At 41.2% G+C, this 19,294-nt stretch overlaps 1 protein-coding gene across 1 annotated transcript in view; it reads left to right on the plus strand.

The window, feature by feature from the left end:
- Nucleotides 1-3,253: 3,253 nt before the first annotated feature.
- Nucleotides 3,254-19,294, plus strand: part of PDE4B (phosphodiesterase 4B) — a 346,320-nt gene continuing 330,279 nt past the window's right edge. The window contains exons 1-2 of the mRNA XM_065410138.1: nucleotides 3,254-3,295; nucleotides 13,047-13,282. Coding sequence (XP_065266210.1) covers nucleotides 3,254-3,295; nucleotides 13,047-13,282 — 278 coding nt within the window. The remainder of the gene's footprint in view (nucleotides 3,296-13,046; nucleotides 13,283-19,294) is intronic.

Below are 19,294 nucleotides of genomic sequence, written 5' to 3' on the forward strand. Positions count from 1 at the left end.
GGCATGGATCTGAGGGATTTGAATGCTTTGGCTGATGATGAAGGGGTGTGTGTGTCTGTGTGTGATTTTTAAAACACACACACACACTCACACGTGTGTGTGTGTGTGTGTGTGTGTGTGTATATGTATGTGTGTAATATAAAACCCTAAAAAACATATATATAAAAAACCCTGAAGAGGTGTAGGTGTGAGAGAGAGAGATGTCTGAATCCCTACGGGAATTAAAGCAACTGGAAGCATGTGTAGTGCTTGTGTCACAGCTGGGACTGGTATCAGACCTAGCTACATTGCTGGCACCATATGTTATGTTCTTTGCAGGGTGATATACTCTAAAGGGAAAGGATATGCTGCAATGCTTTTTCTCATAAAATGAGCAGCAGCTGCATGAGCACCGAGTCCTTGTAGCATGGTAGGGTAGCTTTCTAGATCTCTCTGATCAAACACTTCTTGCTCGTTAACCCAAAGCATTCTCCTTAGAACGAGTTGGATTTTTTCTTATGCGTTATTTCTGTAAATGGTGTGGTGGTGGTGTAATCTAAATGGCATTTAATGTGAGCACAGTTGTTACACTGTGTTAAAATTTCTATAGCTGCCTCTGAACCAGGAAGGAATCTGTTTGAATTGTGAAGTAGTATCGTGCATTTTGAAATAGCCTGTGAATGCTGTCTGAACATGCATGTTACAAACACCTCATCCTCAGTGGTTTAATCCTAATTCATATGTGCATGATTTTGGTGGCTCTTGGCACACAGTTATGGCTTGATACTACATTCTTTTCATGTCTGAACTCCCCCTGACTTCAGTGTAGGATTGGAGCCTTAGTGTATTAAAGTTGAGCAGTATGGGTAGTACCTGAAAGCATTCACCATCTGAGGGCTGTTTGGTCTTGGTTAAATTCCTCTGGAGAGTTGTCTTCACCATAAAAGCCACCACCACAACTGGTATTACTTGACCCCTTTACTGGTAGTCTCAACAGAGAGGCCAGTTAGTGATTTGTCCTCTCACCCCAGAGTTAATCTTTCCAAGCCAGGGTAGAGACATATTGACAGTGTGCAAAAGCTTGCACTGCAGCTGTACCTGTTCTGTGAAAAACACCAAGGGTTTTCCTTTTCAGAGCTGTCCCTCTGGCACCTTTTCATGAGCACTCAGTTCATAGTAAGAAAGAGTAAGATTTTTAACACCTGGTGCCCTGGCCAAATTCCTAGGTGAGTGAATGATTATGTTCTGTCTTCCTCTGCAGTTTCATCTGGTTAGTTATTTTTCATTTCTTTTTCTAAATGCTGCTGTGTAGTGCTGCTTGCCCAAAGTGGCTGCAGTGTCTCACCCAAGAGAGGGCTACAGTATAGAAGTGGATGCATGCATGTATAATATTGAATAGAGCCTTTACATTTGTGAGAGTTACTGTATGAGTTAAAATATGAATACAAATATCTCCTCTTACTAGTTTTTGTAAGGGCCAGTTTACTCAAACCTGGGACCTTCTGTGACATACTTCTGAGTAAGGACTTGTTAAAAAACGAAGTAGGAACCACAGGATTTGGCCCTATATTTCTAAGGTTGTTACTAGGGCTGTCAATCACCGTTAACTCAAGTGATTAACTAAAAAAAATTAACTCGATTAAAAAAAATTAATCGTGATTAATCGCAGTTTTAATCACACGGTTAAACAATAATAGAATACCAGTTTAAATGTATTATAAATATATTTGGATGTTTTTCTACATTTTCAAATATAATGATTTCAATTACAACACAGAATACAAAGTGTCCAGGGCTGACTTTATATGATTACTTTTGATTACAAATATTTGCACTGTAAAAAAGATAAACAAAAGAAATAGTATTTTTCAATTAACTTCATACAAGTACTGTAGTGCAATCTCTTTATTGTGAAAGTGCAACTTATAAATGTAGATTTGTATCTGTTACATAACCACTCAAAATCAAAATAATGTAAAACTTTAGAGCCTACAAGTCTACTCAGTCCTACTTCTTTTTCAGCCTATCGCTAAGGCAAACAAGTTTGTTTACATTTACGGGAGATAATGCTGCCCGCTTCTTATTTACAATGTTACCTGAAAGTGAGACCAGGCGTTCTCATGGCACTGCTGTAGCCAGCGTTGCAAGGTATTCCAGTATACTAAACATTTGTATGCCCCTTCTTGCTTCAACCACCATTACAGAGGATATGCTTCTATGTTGATGCTGCTTGTTTAAAAAAAAAAGTGTTAATTAAATTTGTGACTCAACTCCTTGTATGTCTCCTGCTCTGTGGTTTTACCTGCATTCTGCCATATATTTCGTGTTACAGCAGCCTCAATTGACGACCCAGCACATATTGTTCAATTTAAGAACACTTTCAGTACAGATTTGACAAAACGCAAAGAAGGTACCAATGTGAGATTTCTAAAGATATCTACAGCACTCGACCCAAGGTTTAAGAATCTGAAGTGGCTTCCAAAATCTGAGAGAGACGAGGTGTGGAATACGCTGTCAGAAGAACCCAAACCACTAAAAAAGAAAATCAATCTTCTGTTGGTGGCATCTGACTCCGATGATGAAAATGAATGTGCAGAACCCATTATCAGCATGGAAGTGTTTACTGGAATACTTTGCAACCACGGCTACAACAGTGCCATGTGAACGCCTGGTCTCACTTTCAGGTGACGTTGTAAATAAGAAGAATATTTGTAATAAAAAATAATCCTATAAAGTGAGCACTGTACACTTTGTATTCTGTGTTGTAATTGAAATAAATATATTTGAAAATGTAGAAAAACATCCAAAAATATTTAAATAAATGGTATTCTATTGTTTAACAATGCAATTAAAACTGTGATTAATAGTGATAATTTTTTAATCTTGCAATTTATCATGATTAATTTTTTTAATTGTTTGACAGCCCTAGTTGTTACAAAGCTTATATTCCCAAACTCTGAGAACACTGATTTTTTAAAAAGAATTCTCATTACTAATTAAATTATTATTTTGCAAATGGAATGTTATACTTTTATGTAATTAGACACTTGGGATCCTTGTGCTTGGACTTCTGCTGCAAAGTGCTTTATGAAAACATGCTGTTAGCTGTTAGCTGTAAGCTGTAAGCTAGCTAACCATGTTATCAATCAACTACATAGCTTATTACTCAAGAATACAAAGGCTTCCCACTTTTTTCTTATAGGTTTACTGTCTGGGGAGAAATTGGATTGAACAAGAGTGGTTGGCACGAACAGGTGCATTTTTCATCTCTATAATGAAGAAAAGCAGAAGTGTCATGACGGTTACAGCAGATGACGTAAGTTTTTTAAAAAGTCAAGGTTTGTTCATTCCAGTATATTTTTTTCAGAACAGAACACACAGCCTGATTCTCCTTTCACATAGGCTGGCTTTACACTGGAGTTGCTCCTTGAGTTACTCCTAAATTATAGCAGTGTAAGTGAGAGGAGAGTAAGGTCCATTGATTAAAAAATAATAATGTAAACTCTTTTCTGTTGCTAATGCAGAGTGTGTGCTTGAACATTCTACTTCATTAGACTGTAAGAGAGAGAGATGGACCTGAGCCCAACCACAAACTTTGAGGAAGATCTGATCTGGATCCACACTTTGTGGATTTCCTGTAATTATATATTTATAAGCATTTTTACAGTACTCACTACTGTGGTTTCTTAACACCCCATGTGCTGATATATTAATCTATCACTCCTCTTGCCACAATAATCCTTTATTAATTACATTCCAGTTCTTATTCTCAGGAGAAATGCATCAATTTGTAATAATGGCAATGATAATCACAGCAGTAATTGCCTTGTTTATTACAGCTTGGGATCTTTAAAAATGGAAAATCATCTTCTCCCAGAGTATATGTAACAATGTTACATTTTCAATATCACTCCAGCACTTCTAATACCAGCAGCAGCCATTCTTTAATATTCTTCTAATGTAGTTTGTTTGGGTTTGTGTGTAGGTGTTATATATAATGGTTCATTAGCATTGTCCTTGAGATAGCCAATTCCCCAGCAAGTACTAATTGGAAAGGGTAATTTTAATATGTGTTTATTCTCTCTCTCTTATGTGTGTGTGTGTATATGTGTATATGTGTAAACACTATCTTCAGAGAGGGTAATTTTAGTGTATCTGTTGGGGAACTGGCTGCCGTTCAGACAATGCGAATAAGGTACAGAACCTTTCACCTGTAGGTCACTAGTTTGAATCAATGGATAAACGTTTCTATATAATGGATGTTTGGTACCCCCCCTATATAAGATGAGTTTGATAGGTCTCAGTTCCTGCTCCCACATCATAAATTCTCCACCATGCTGTACAGCTCTGCACTAATTGGCAACTCATTAAAGAGGCCAAGAACTGTATGAATCTTGGTGACTGAACTGCCTCTGCCACCCACAAAAGAATCTCCCCCTCCGCTCTATATCAGCCTGTTGACAGAGTAGTGTGTCTGAAGCTTGCCCTTCAGTGGCTCTGTCAGGTGCTGTCAAGCCAATGCCTTTTGTCAGGTAACTTCACCTGTATTCCCCCCTCTGTGGTTTACTCTGGGAGTACCCAATCTGGACTCCTGCCATCACTTGTCTCTAGGCGGGGACCCTTGTCCCTCTCCCCTCTGATGGGGGGGGGAGGGGGGGGTTTTGAAATCAGTGTGCCAAAAGGTCAATTCTGTGTTTTGCTTTTTCTCTGAGGGATAGGAACAGTGTATTGCCAGCTGTTACAAGTTATCACAGAACTTTCTAAGCAAGCACTGTTGTTCTTAATGTAAAAGCATTACAGAGAAAATGTATTAAAACAATAAAGAAATTTAAACAGCCAGTAAACATACCAGGAGTCACCCATCAGTCTTATGGGGCCCTAGTAGGCCTAAGTCTTTCCAACCCTTCTGCAAGAGTTGGGGGGGCCCCCTTGGACAAAAGATGCTGTCCATTTGCTGGATCATCAAGAAAGCCTTTGTCCCTAACAGTAGTGGAGTCAGATACCATACTATGTCCTCCTGCTCCACCTGGTCCATTTCAAAAGCATGTACATCCTCCTCTTAAAGCGAGGAAATAATATGGAGTCTGTGCCATCCAGCGGATAGGTACATGGGATCTGGCTCCACCTACCAGATGATGTTTTGCTGGTGCAGTTTTTCCATATTGAGCTGAAGTTGATAATCCTTCTCCTTCTCACTCATGCTGATGCTGCTTCTCCTGATCTGTACTCTTGCTCCTGAGCTGCAAGCACCTGGGCTTCCAGGTGCAATCTTTCCCTCTCCAGCCACAGATTCTCTTGCTCTAACTGTTTAGTCTCTCCATGATCCCAGTTGCAGTGGTGCATCTGATCTGGATGGAGCATGACTGCCGCATATGCCAGCTTCTTCCCAGCTTCCCTCCCCCTCAAGATTTCCCCTGCCTGCTGGACTCTCTGCCAATGGCTGGATGTTGCCTGGGATCCTGGAAGTTGCCTGGGAATTCCTTTTCTGGGCCTTGGTGTATAGCTGGTCAATGAGCTGTGCCTTTGGGCTCTTCAGGGTTGAACTGCCTTTTTCAGCATATCGCAGCCATTTGCCTCTTTTTCAGCTTTGCATAACTCATTTTCATTGCACTGTACCTTCCCCACCCAAAACGGAGACTTTTCACTGTGCTTTTCCCTTCTACGGTACTTGCTGTCACTGTTTTCGGCACTTTGACAGTTCCCCACTGTCCTAGATCGCATACCCCGACACCATCTGTGTGTCAGTTTCAGGGTTGACTGCACCTTTGACCCACCTGCCTGGTCTTCCTTGAGGGCATCTGCTTAAAGCTTAAGCTTCTCAGCCATCACTTCTCTTGGGATGGAGACCCATGTCTTTCTCCCTTCAGACTGGAGTTTAGGCTTGCACCTCACTGCGATATCCCAGCAGGTATGACCAGAGTTCAGCACCTGCGGTTTATTCTTTCTCCAGTGGCTATAACATTGTACACCAGTTACCAACCAACCTTATAAACCTACATTTATTTGTAGGACAAAAGCATTACAGAGAAAACATATATGAATGAAAGAACCTAAATATATGCTAAAAGCTTACCAGAGGTCACCTTCAGCCCTGACATAGGGCTTTAGTAGTTGTCAGTCTTTCAAACACAACAACTGGGTTTTCCCTGTTGGTCCCAAGTTCAACCAGACTCCCACTGCACAGTTCAGCTATTTCTTCATACAGCCTGGGCCTTTGATCTCCAGTATCCTGGAGCAAGTTAGGAAGTCAGTGACCCTCTCCTGAGGGCATAGTTTCAAAAGGCTGGGTTCTTGCATAACTGGGGTTGTGTAGTTTGCATTAACCACTCTCCAGGGATTCCCCAGGAAATCTACATAACAGTTATTATCCCAAGAGGCCATGCTTGTCTGGCACATTTCAACATAGTTGTTTTGAGTTTCTTACACTTCCCAGGTCTCACAACTATCACATCACCCCACCCCCAACAGAAGTGGGTATTAGCAAGTGTGGCTGTTTGGCACCCTCAGGGGGACCCACTGACTTAATTCCCGGACAAAGCATCAGTGACTGAGTTTGTATTCCCTTTAACATAAATTACTTCCACATCATAATCTTGGAGTACCAGGCTCCATCTTAGCAACTTGACATTCATCCGTTTCATTTGATGCAACCCGGTGAGTAGTGAGTGGTCTGTTTATACAGTGAAGTGTTGTCCAAAAAGATAAGGCTGAAATCTGCTGAGGGCCCATACCACTACAAAATATTATTTTTCAACTGTTGTGTAGTTTTACACTTGGGGGAGTGATTTCTTGCTCAGATACGCTGGGATGTCTCTTCCCTTTTCTTACGATTTGAATCAGCCCAGTCCTAAGCCCTGTATCAGAGATGTTTGTAAAAACCATAAATGGTTTGTCAAAGGCCGGGCTTATCAGAACTGGGTCTCAGGCTTCCTGCAGTTCACAGACAAAGGTAAGGCTGCCCTGATTCCCAGTGCCGCCCAGAGGATTCAGGGGGCCTGGGGCAAAGCAATTTTGGGGGCCCCTTCCATAAAAAAAAGTTGCAATACTATAGAATACTATATTCTCATGGGGGCCTGGGGCAAATTGCCCCACTTGCCCCCCCCCTCTGGGCGGCCCTGCTGATTTCCCCCTTCCCATCATTGAGTAACCCTTTCAAAGAGTCGTTATGGACATTGTGTGGCCCCTTAGCAAAGTTACCTGGAGAAGGAAAAAGTATATTCTGGTAGTAATAGGTTGTGTCTCCTGCTATCCAGAAGCAGTAGCTCTGAGGCAGACAAGGTGGCTGACACTTTGCTAAAAATATTTAACTGGGTGGGTTTTCCCCATGAGGTTTGAACTGATCAGAGTCAAACTTTGTCTGCCCTACATAAAGGGCTATGGAGAAATGTGAGGTTCAACACTTTTGGTCGTCTCCCTACCAACCCAGACTAACAGGCTGGTTGAGAGATTTAATGGAATCCTTGAAATGATGTTGAAAACGTTTGTGGACCAACGTGTCAGTGATTGGGATAAATGTTTACCTTACCTGTTGTTTGTTTGTTTGTTTGTTTGTCTGGGAGATTTGCCAGCAAACCCACTTAACACTTACTGTCCCAAAAGTCCATGTCTCAGTGGTACATTTCAGTATAGTCATTTGAACTCCTTATGCTTACCACATCTCACATCTGTCTCACATCTGTCATCAGCACTAAATCCACGCATCTCTTTTGTGGTTCTATAGAGAGCTGACCAGAAAATGGAATTCCCTTCTCACACTCACACTCACACTAAATCACATATTTGAAACTCTTTTTAAATCCCTTGTGGGGGCAAAAAATCAAAAACTCACACTATTTTCACAGGAAGGGATTCCCAGAAAAGTTCAATTTTGGGAGAATCAAAACAGAATTCTTGTGCTTGCTGGCTGTTGGATGGGCTCATTGGCTCTGCAGGAGTCTGGAAAAGCAGCTAGCTGGGGAGGTGGGCAGCCAGGAGCTAGCTGTCCAGGGAGTCAGCCAGGCGCGTAGCCACCGAGTAGCTCAGGGAGAGTGGACCGCCAGGATAGCTTGTTGAGCCAGTCAAGTGAGGAGCAGACCAGTCTGGTGAGCCTGGCAGCCCACCAGGTGGGGACCAGGGGAGGCTAGTCTGCCAGCTTGTTGCGCTGCTGGGAAGCAAGCAGGGGAGCCTGTCTGGCTGCCAGAAAACTGGGGACGCTCAGGAACCGTGAATTCCAGGAGACCACCTGCCTGCCCAGTTTCCATCAAAATTTTCATCCAGCCATAGTTATTTGCAAATCTCTCATTAAATTATCATAGGTGAAACTGCGTACAACTAGGCACCTATAAAAAGATGAATGTAGGAATCTAACTTTAGCCGCCCATTTAAAAATGAAATCTTGGCCATTTTGCTCTATTGTATTGAGCTAAATGCATTTTATAAAATAGGAATTCCATTTTAAATGTACACCCAACAATGAACCTTTATGGTTTGTAGAAGGAAGTATCTCTCTGTTTCGGTGACTTTTGCAGGATAAATTAACTGAGGCTTGATGTAAAGTTGGGGAGTTTAAATCTGTCTTTCTGGGGGAGAAAGGTATTATATTTCTGCAGGTTTTTTTTTTTTTAATTCTTAGAATATTCTCAACTAATTAATTTATGTATTATATTTATTCCCCAACTTTACATCAAACCTCTTACAGCATGTGAGTGAGGGTTTCAGGCTCCGGGACCCACATGCCTGTTGTTTTTATTTGTCCAAAGTTCAATTGACAAATGTCAGAAGGCAAGGCTGTATAGCTATCAATAAAACAATCCTAAGAAGTTCATCTTTCTTATATTAACTTTCTCCACAGAGGGAGGAACATTTGATCCAATCTATTTAAGCCGAACTTCATAGTCAAATACAAGTTGTAGATGTATTTTAATCATATCCTGTAAAGAAATTAACAGGAATAATATTTCAAATTCTCCTATCTTTATCCATGTGAATGCCATTCCTTAATCTGTTAAGAGTCCCATTGAGTTCAGATGGACTACTTGTGGAGTAAAGTACTACTCAAGGTGAAGGTGGCAGAATCTGACCTAAGTGTTTGAGAACATGAATAGGTTTAAATTTCTAGTTTTTAAAATATGATCTGAAACAAGCAGCAGGTGGCATTGGCTGAGATTGTGCATTTCATTTTTATCTTGACTTTGTTTTCTGAAATGGCTCCTAATTTATCAGTATAGTCAAGAAGTGCTGGGGTGATGGTACCTGGATTGCTCAGATATAACAGCATATTGCCTATATTGCATACATAACTAATTTACATTCTTGCTGAAGCATTTCTATTCAGTGTAACAGTCGGTTCTACCCTATTTTAGCTGCTCCTTTTCTCTGTGTTAGCAAGATAATTCTGAAACAAAATCTGAATCCTTCACATGCCATCAGAGGTCACTTAGGGCATTAACAACTCCAATTCCATAAAAAGCTTCCAGGAAGCCTCTTGTAGGGATGTCCTGTGTCACCCATTAGTGAGACTCATTATCTGTGATAAGATCAGTGAATTGTTCTTGGTTTTATTTTTTAAATTTACACCGTTGGGGAAGAGATCGGTGTATAACCAGGGCCCTACCAAATTCCATGAAAAATGCGTCATGGACCGTTAAATCTGGTTTCCCCCTGTGAAATCTGGTCTTTTGTGTGCTTTTCCCCTATGCTATACAGATTTCACAGGGGAGACCAGTGTTTCTCTAATTAGGGGTCCTGACCCAAAAGGGAGTTGCGGGGAGCGGTCACAAGGTTGTTTTAGGGAGGGGTTGCAGTATTGCCATCCTTACTTCTGCGCTGCCTTCAGAGCTGGGTGGCTGGAGACTGGTGGCAGTTGACAGGGGCTCCCGGCCAGAAGGCAGAGCTGCCACCAGCAACAGCGCAGAAGTAAGGGTGGCAATACCATACCATGCCATCCTTATTTTTGTGCTGCTGGTGGCAGCTCTGCCTTCAGAGCTGGGCTCCTGGCCAGCCACTGCTGCTCTCCAGCTGCTCAGCTGTGAAGGCACTGCTGCCGTCAGCAGCAGCGCAGAAGTAAGGGTAGCAGTACTGCAACGCCCCCTACAATAACCTTGTTTTGTTTTGGGTTAGGACCCCTACAATTACACCACTGTGAATTTTCAAATTTAAATAGCTGGAATCATGACATTTACGATTTTTAAAATTCTATGACCATGAAAGTGACCAAAATGGACTGTGAATTTGGTAGAGCCCTATGTATAACTGTACCAACACTTGTTTCTTTGGCGTCTTATAAAAGGCCTGTCTCTTTCTTTCACACACTTTAGTCTAAGGGCTGCCAGCATTATGAAGCTATCTCTTAAGAATAACTTGCCTTTTTCAATATATTGAATTTGAAGCACTATTAACTTTGAGTGCAAGTTTTGAAGGACGCATAACTGGGCGAGTAGGATATTGGAATATCACTTTCTAAAACACGTGATACAACTTCACAACTTTTAACTTTTAACTAGATTGTTAACCCTCTTGGATTCTACTCGATTTAAAATGTGTTGTATTGTCCTTTAGAAATAGCTGTACTGGCAGCCATCATCAGTGCTCCCAAAGGAATTAGCCAGGATGGGATCTGTTGCATCCTGAGACCAGTATGTTCATGGTAGATATTATGAGGTGATGAGTCATCCTTGGACTACAGCCTGAATAAGCCTCATGTGGGGATGAGTTATTCCTGTGTTGGGCTCCAGCCAATCCACAAGCTTGGGGCTGCTCTGGTGACTCTCGGAGCAGGTATGTAAGCTTCACAGGAGAAACAGCAGCCTATTCTGCTCAACGTCACTTCATGGCTTGGAACTCTGCTCTGCTTGATAGTGGTGACAGATTCCACTGGCCTCAGTCTGTTCCAGCCCCGCTATTGCTCTAGTCTTGTCTCTGGTCCTGCTCCAGCCTTGTTCTGGGTCCAGCCTACCTCCCAGCCCTACTGTTGTCTTCTTCCAGCCCTGCTCTTGACTCCTGGTTCCAGCTCTAACCCTTGGTTCTGACCACTGGGCACGACCACCGCTGCTCCAGCCACTAGACATAACCTTCCTTGCCTTGGTTTTGACAGATATACCACTTAACAAACAGACTGTCAAATTCTGCACCAATTTCAGCTCCTGGTGTAGCATTCTGTAAAGCACATTGCAGTCCTCTAATCTCAAGGTGACAGTTATAAGGGTGAGGGTATTGAGGTCCACATCTGAAACAAATGGTCAAAATATCCTAGGCTGTTGCAGATCAGGGGTGGGGAGAAACTGTCATGGCTATGGCTACTCTGATTTTTCTAACGATAGCTGGAAATTCAACTATATTGTTAACTTGAGTAACAAAAAGCAGGTCTGCACCTTCAGATGAAGGTGCAGATATAACCAATGCCATATTTCCATGTTGCTTCAACATTGCTCCAGACTTATGCAATTTGAGGATCAGCCTGTTTTCTCTCATCCTTACCCCATCTGAACCAGACACTGGTTGAGACAATTGACTGCGCTGGATGTTTGATAAAATGGAGGCATAGAGCATCCTGAAAACACCACAGACAATGTTTCGTCACTAAGTCTCAATGCCCTATCTAGATGTTAAACAAGAGGAGAGAGAAGATGGACCCAGCTTGAAAGTACACTCCAGGAGGAAGAGCAATTGCCCACTAACACCCTTCTGAGAGCAAGAATTGAACAGTCAAGAAAGGCATGTTAAGAACACTCTGTGTTTAGTATAAGTCAGAGTGCCTGGCAGGCTACAGTTATCATGAACATTGATTGTGCACACTGCTTCATAGAATCTTAAGAAGCTGATTATGCAGAAAATTAGATACTGGAAGCGATGGCTGGAAACTTTGAGATGATGTCTTGTGTATGGTGGCATATACTATCGATTATGTCTTTGGTAAAGCAATTCCTTCATTAAAACAATTCACGTTTTTGGCCAGGTGTGACTATGTGATTGCCTTTCACTTTAGATGTGAAGATTTCAGAGAACAATTAGCTACCACAGACTTTGTTTATAGTGCATGTCTTTGCCTTCTGAACTGGAAATTGAAAAATCTTAGTGGAACTTACTGGCATGGTGAAAACCGAGTCTCTTGCAGGCCAAGTACAGTCAGTTTCTGCATACAGGGGAATAGCATCATCTGACTTGTTTTCCTCAAAGTTTATAAGAAGTAGAGATGGATGTGAACCAAAGTCTTAGCTCTAAATACTCCTAAACATTGGAAAGGTTCAAAATGTGAACCTATATTCTACGTTTTGCAGTTGGTTCCATTTATGATGTATTGAATCAAAACCTCAGGTCAGGATGCCCTGGAACTTTCGAGGTGTTCCAGATTTTGAGCCAGATCTGAACTGTAAGGTTCAGGCTGATCTCTAACACAGAAGTACTTCTGGCTCAGCTGTGGGAGGAATGGGAGCTAGCTTCCAGGACTGGTGATGTTTTGGAATAAAACCAGTAGAAATTTGAGAACAAAACTACTTGGCTGATCAGACACTTCCCTTTAGGACTGTCCACATCATTTAAGGTTCCTCAGCTGGGTATTTGTCCCAAGTAGTAGATCTTGGATGATTCAGACTATATCATAGCACCAACTCTGAGGTCTCTATCTTCACCAGTTGGTATGAATAGGGCAAAACCTGATGAGCTGTGATGATTCACAGAAAAGGGAGCTAACAGGTAATTCATGAATTTGTGTTGTGTGAGAGAGAAGTGGTATTTTGGATGAACACTAAATGGACTATTCATAGGAAAAGTTTAAATTTTGAAAGTTTGCCATGTAATGTGGGCTATTCAGCTGGGGATCATTCCTGCTTAACTTCAGCTTGCAGAACTGGAGGATTGATTCCAATTTGTAAATATTATGAAATTCACAGCGGCGAATTTGCAAACGATCACAAAACTTTGTAATATGGCAGTAGTAAAATTTTTCCAGAAGCTAAGAATAAAGATTTCTTTTGTGAGTAGTTCAGCTCCCCCAAATACTAAATATTTATGAAAGTAAATTAATTGCTGATATTCTTTCTTTGTGAAAAAATGTATTTGCATAACTTAAATTACTTTTCTTTTTTTTCCAGATTGCTAAAGATTACTTAGAATGTGGCCTGAGCAAGTCTTATAGTACATCTAGTAATATGCTCGGCATAGATCTCTGGAGAGGAAGAAGGTGTTGCTCATGTAATTTGCAGTTACCACCACTGTCCCACAGACAAAGTGAAAGAGCTAAGACACCTGACAGAGACATCCTCGCTAGACCAACAACTTTGCCTTTGCTGACGCCACCGAGTATTGCCATCACCACTTACCAGGACAGGTAAATTGTTTCAGATTCTTAAAATTCTGCTGGTTTTTTTTTTTTTTTTTTTGAACGAGCCCTCAAGATATTACTCAATAAATGGGCGGGGGAGGGATATAGTGGTTAAAATACTAAAGTCAGCATTTACCAACCAGTATCACATTATGGTATCTCAAGTAGATTAGGAAATAACTACAGTACCACAGTGTGGAATTTTGACTTTGTAGTGGTGAACACTGTAAGAAGTTAACTGATGAAATTACTAACTTGTATTACACTCTGTGGTCTGAACAAATGTAAAAATTTTCGTTTGGTTAAAAATTAAAGGAGTAGTTCAAAATGCTTATAAATATGTAAGTGCAAAATTGTCTGATGTGTGTTAGAAATGACCTACAGAAGTTATTCATGGAAGCAGTAGGATCTTTCTGGTTTTGAGGTATCTTAAGAGACTTTGAAATCCAACATTAGTGAACTTGTCAATAGAACATAAAATTAAAGTCATCCTGAGTCCAAGCTTCTTACCTTTATAGCCTTCTGTCTATTTTTTTAACCTAACTTATAATTCAGGTTTCCTTTCTATTTCTTCCTATAAGCTCAGTATGATGTGATTTAGAATCTAGTCATGTGATGGGAAGGTGGGGGTGGGGGAGGCATATCATTCTGGAAACTAGGTATGCCAGTTATAAATTAATGCTTTATTACTTGTGTAACTGACAAAATCTCTGTTGGGAGGTAGATATCAAACTAAGTAGGTGTCTCTACTTAGCTAGAACCAGGCTTGAGATTGAAAGGATGTGCTCTAACTCCTTGGTAAGGTGGAGGAATAATGTATGAGAACATCCCAGGACAGCTGTCAAAGCCTCACACGAAGGAGGATTGTGGTCTCAAGTCTCATAGCTGCTCCCTAATGATATTCAGGAAAGGAAGACTGACCATTGGAGATGTCCATAATGAGCTGTATAGATATACTAGCGATGTGTCAGGAGTCTGGGTCAGTCATGAAATCGATGTGGTTTTAAGTTAGTTTTATTTGGGTCTAAGGAGCCAGCTGAGCTTCTTACATACAGATTTATTTCTGACCTCTGTTTACTTTCTGTTTTCCTTTTTTTTGTTTTTTATATTGCTCATTTACCCACTGAGTTCCAGTCTGGGGGAGTACCCTGTACCCTGCAATATTCACATACATATTAAAAATTAGTAACACTAACTTAAAACATAGATGGGTTATAAATGTTGATGTCTGATGAAAACTGTTGGCCTACTCTGGAGTGTATATTATAGCTTTCAGGTTTGCAAAAGTGTGAGTCAAGGAGGATTATAGAATCTAAGCCTTACATGGAGCTGCAGGGGATGTTTCTCTGCTCTACCTTACAAATTGAACGATCAATGATTCATTTACCCATTATTGCAACTCCACTTCCGTTATAAAGCCCTCTTTCAACATGCTCGTACTTTCTCAAAAATGTTTATCAAACTTTCTGTACTTGGTCTCAGCCAAAGGGTGAAGGGTTGTTAATTCTCCAACCACCACACTATATACACACGAAATATTTTGTTTTCAAATGCAAAATCTCTGGGTCTTGTGGAAGATCCTCAAAGGCAACACTGAAAATGTAAATAACTTATAGGTTTTGATAAATCTTATGTTGGTAAACCAATGATTTAGTCGGTAGAAATATAAAAGAATAAATCCCAGCACTGTGTGGTTTACAAATTTATTTGAAAGGCATTGAAACCACAGGCATAATTTCCCATGATTCTTAATGCACTCTGCTGTAGCACCTCCTCTCTCCTTTATCCAACCTCCTTTCATCTGTACAACTTATTATTACTCTAGGAAAGAGGAAATATACTTTGATTTCACAGCATATACATTCTATGCTGTCTAGTACTTGAAGCCTTTTCAACGTAGAATCAGAGTAAGATGCATAAATCATACTGGATCGAACTCAGGCTCTGCCGTTAGTTGGTGGAGCTCACATAGTAGTCAATGGGATGTTGCACCTTATGTCAGGGCTGAATTTCACCAATTCAGCTTAAATAAGAGTGGGCAAAAAAAAGATTACTAGTGCTACGACAACCAGAATGATAAGTACCTGGAGCTAAATAATGGTGCCTGTCTGTCACGTTCTTCTCATCTAAGCCTTGTTGTCTTAACTTAGTTCACTAACGTACTGCATTAGCGAATGCCTTTGAATATAATCACTTTTAATGTTGTTGTGTGTTTCTTATTAAAATTTAGAACAACACATTATTTTCTGGAGCAATGCAATGCAGCCTTTTGTTTTCAAAATTTAAAGTAAGTATTAACTAGTAAGGAACAACCCTTGCAGTCACAGGTGGTGTTATTAATTATCTTTAATAATTTGTCACTTAGCACAGTGTTCTAAATTCTATAGAAATATAAAAAACACCGTCCCTGCCCTAAAGAGCTTGTAATCTAAAAAAAGACAAGAAAGAAAGATGAAGAATGGCGGAATGGGTACAGTCTGCAAGCAAAATGGTCAAGCTCATGGTTAAGGCTGCAATTTTGGAAAATTTTAGTAGATTTCATGGCAGAGGTGCGGGGATGAAATAAGTTGCAGAAAAGTCACCAAATAACATAGTTTTTGCTACATCAGAATGCACACGAGTATAGTGGGGGTGCTGAAAGGTGAGTTTGAAGGGCAGCAGTTGGAGAACGAACCCAGCCAGCTCAATGCTCTGGGCATTGCAGCCTGTAACATGGAGTTGCAGTGTCACTCAGATTTGGCCCATCCACCCCTCTGCCTCCATCTGCAGAGGGGTGGATGGGCCAAACCCGAGTGGTGTTGCAACCTAGTGCACAGGGTCGCAGCTGTTAGTTGAGGAAGAAACTACCCTGCATTAAACCTAGAGATGGAACTGATTTCTGAATCATAACTTTTTCAGAGTTCAGGTATGTTTTGGATCCAGGGTTTTGCGTCAGCGCATTGTAGATTTTGAGTTCCAGCTGCAGAGTTCATATTTGGATCTGAACTTTCTCAAAGTGTGGATCTAGGTCTAAACTTCATGAAGTTCAGAGTTGTTCAGAACTGGAGTTTCAATTTGGGTTCATCTCTAATAATCCTATTTAGAGCAATCCCTAAGCATGCTCAGTGCAGTTACCCAACATCTTTTCTCAAAGCCCAGTTGCCATTCTGAACATGGAGTTACTCTCCAAACTGAGGAGTGGTAATACAGGAGCAATACAGAATGGAATTGGGTGTTCCAAGGAATTTTCGCTCAAGAATCGCAGTTGGTTGAGTAATAACGGGACAAAGTTACTAAAACCAGCTTTCTGATTTCTGATGGATTGAGCCTGTTGACTGTGAAGGTGTTGATTTCCCCTTTTTAGCATTTTTAGATTGTCCCGTATGATGCATTTATAACAACGTATAACTTTGTTCGAAAGAGAGAATGGGGAGACTATTCATATGTGTTGTTTTTAAGAATGAATTAATCTTGGGCTCAGAGCACTGTTAATAGATGATTTAAGACCAAGAAAAATATAAAGAATTATCATTAGTTCCTGATCAGTTCTCTTTACAACACAAGGGGGCGTTGCTGCACCTTTCTTCTAATACAGTAAAATCGATGTATGCACTTTATCTGTGTGGTATCATAACATCTGCTTTTCTTCTAGAACGATAAGCCTATAGAAAAAGTTAGTAATTAGCATTGACGTGCCAATAATTAAAAAAAAAGGTCTCTTCTAATAGGTGACAGAAAAATCGCTGGCTTCTTATTTCCAACTTGTATTTTAAATACTCTTTTAGAGTCCTAAGAGAAACATTGGTGCTGCTGCATTTAGATGTTAATGTTCATGATTCAGAACTCTGATTCCCAACAAGCAACTATTGTTTCAGGAGAACCTTTCCTCCTCTCACCTTTTTAGAGCTAGGCCCCAGCTTTATGTATAATGACAGGTTCGATGTTCACATTTTTTTTTTCCATTTTCTGACCGGGTTCTAATCATTGGTGTTCTGTTAGTAGTTCTGTGGTCTTGATTGCCTCATATAGTATAGTGTGGAGTCCCAGTGTAATATATCTCAGGCTTCCATTGTGAGCCCTAGCCCTTCAGAGAGCTTAAGTGAAAATTCCGAAGCCACAGGCAGAAATTCAAAATTCAGCCCTTCCTCTGCACAAGTGTTTTCACAATGTTAAGGCTAGGGGTCTAATAAGCCTAAGCTCTTCAGGGTCTCAGTCCTAGGAGGTAGGAAAGAAGCAATCTTTCTCTTTGAGGAAATTCTCAAACTTGAGTTCACAGTCTGGTTCAATGACTGGAATAAGGCAGCTCAGGCTAGGTCTACGCTACGGGGGGGGCTCGACCTAAGATACGCAACTTCAGCTACGTGAATAGCGTAGCTGAAGTTGCGTATTTTAGGTCGACTTACCTGGCTGTGAGGACGGCGGCGAGTCGACCGCTGCTGCGCCGCCGTCGATTCCACTTCCGCCTCTTGCCGCGGTGGATTTCCGGAGTCGACGACCGAGCCATCAGGGATCGATTTTATCACGTCTTCACTAGACGCGATAAGTCGATCCCCAATAGATCGATTGCTACCCGCCGATCCGGCGAGTAGTGAAGACGTGCCCTCCGTTTTTGGGAGACTGGATGTGCGACAGCAGGAGTGTTTTATCAGTCCACACCTTCCATTTGTCAGGGGTGGCTAATCCAGTTTATATCCCATGAAATATTATGATTATGGGCCCATAGACTCCAGAAATTGTTTGCCAAGTTTATTCACTAAACTTAGCTTCAGTACTCAGACATCTTTTGTGTCTTCATAATCCTCAAAAGAATAAGGTGAGCAGATTTGCTATGACTTACTCAATATGGTTAGAGTTACCTTTACACAATAGTGAGTTGGTTGATGCTGTGGCAAAGGAGTTTATGAAATGGAGTACTCAAAATGAAACTCTGCTTAGAAATGTAAACCTAGAGGACCTTGGTCAAAGGACATCATATGGGTTTGCTGTAGATGATAGTTAAAGGCAATGGAAGGATAGAGTACACGCTCTTTTGTCTGGATGAGTAGGGGAGCTGGCTTCAAGGACATTGAGTATAATAAAACCTAGTTGAGGTTGCAGAGTAATTGGACAAAAAGAGGGTAAATGCCTGAACTAACCTGTGGTTAGTATTAAGAACACTGAATTCTGTGCACTTCAGGACTCGTACTTTAGATTAAGGATTTTCTCAGATAAAAAATAAGAACGGCCATACCAAGACCAATGGTTCATCTAGCCCAGTATCCTGTCTTCCGACAGTGGCCAATGCCAGATGCTTCAGAGGGAATGAACAGAACAGGCAATTGTCGAGTGATCCATCCCCTGTCATCCACTCCCAGCTTCTGGCAATCAGAGGCTAGGGACACGCAGAGCATGGAGTTGCATACCTGACCATCTTGGCTAATAGCCATTGTTGGACCTGTCCTCCATGAACTTATCTAGTTCTTTTTTGAACCCCATTATAGTTTTGGCCTTCACAACATCCCCTGGCAATGAGGTTCACAGGTTGACTGTGTATTGTGTGAAGAAATATTTCCTTCTGTTTGTTTTAAACTTGCTGCCCATTAATTCCATTGGATGACTCCTGGTTCTTGTGTTATGTGAAGGAGTAAATAACACTCTTATTCATTTTCTCCACACCGTAAAAGTATACATTTCAGGCAGGGGACAGGAACAGAGAGGGTATGTCTTCACTGGAGAGTTAAGTTGGGCTCCTACTTTTGGGTTGCCTCTAATACCTCTTCTGTCCACACATGCAAAAACATCTCACCTGGGTTTAATGGTGCTTTGAACGTGGGCTAGCTGGCTCACCTTGGGTTGTCAGCTAAAGCCCAAGTGAGGCTTTAATTCAGACTGGTAACCTGCCCATTTTGCAGTCAGGATGCCGGCTAAATCACTTGCGTGCTGATAATCCTCCTGTGCCTTCCCACAATTTCCCCTGTGAGCCCAGAGGGACAGACAAGGTCCCCACGATTCACTAGGAAAGAATCCTATAGCCCCTCAGCTTAACACAGCACAAACAAC

Source organism: Emys orbicularis, chromosome 8 (assembly GCF_028017835.1).
Source record: "Emys orbicularis isolate rEmyOrb1 chromosome 8, rEmyOrb1.hap1, whole genome shotgun sequence".
NCBI classification, from domain to species: Eukaryota; Metazoa; Chordata; order Testudines; family Emydidae; genus Emys; species Emys orbicularis.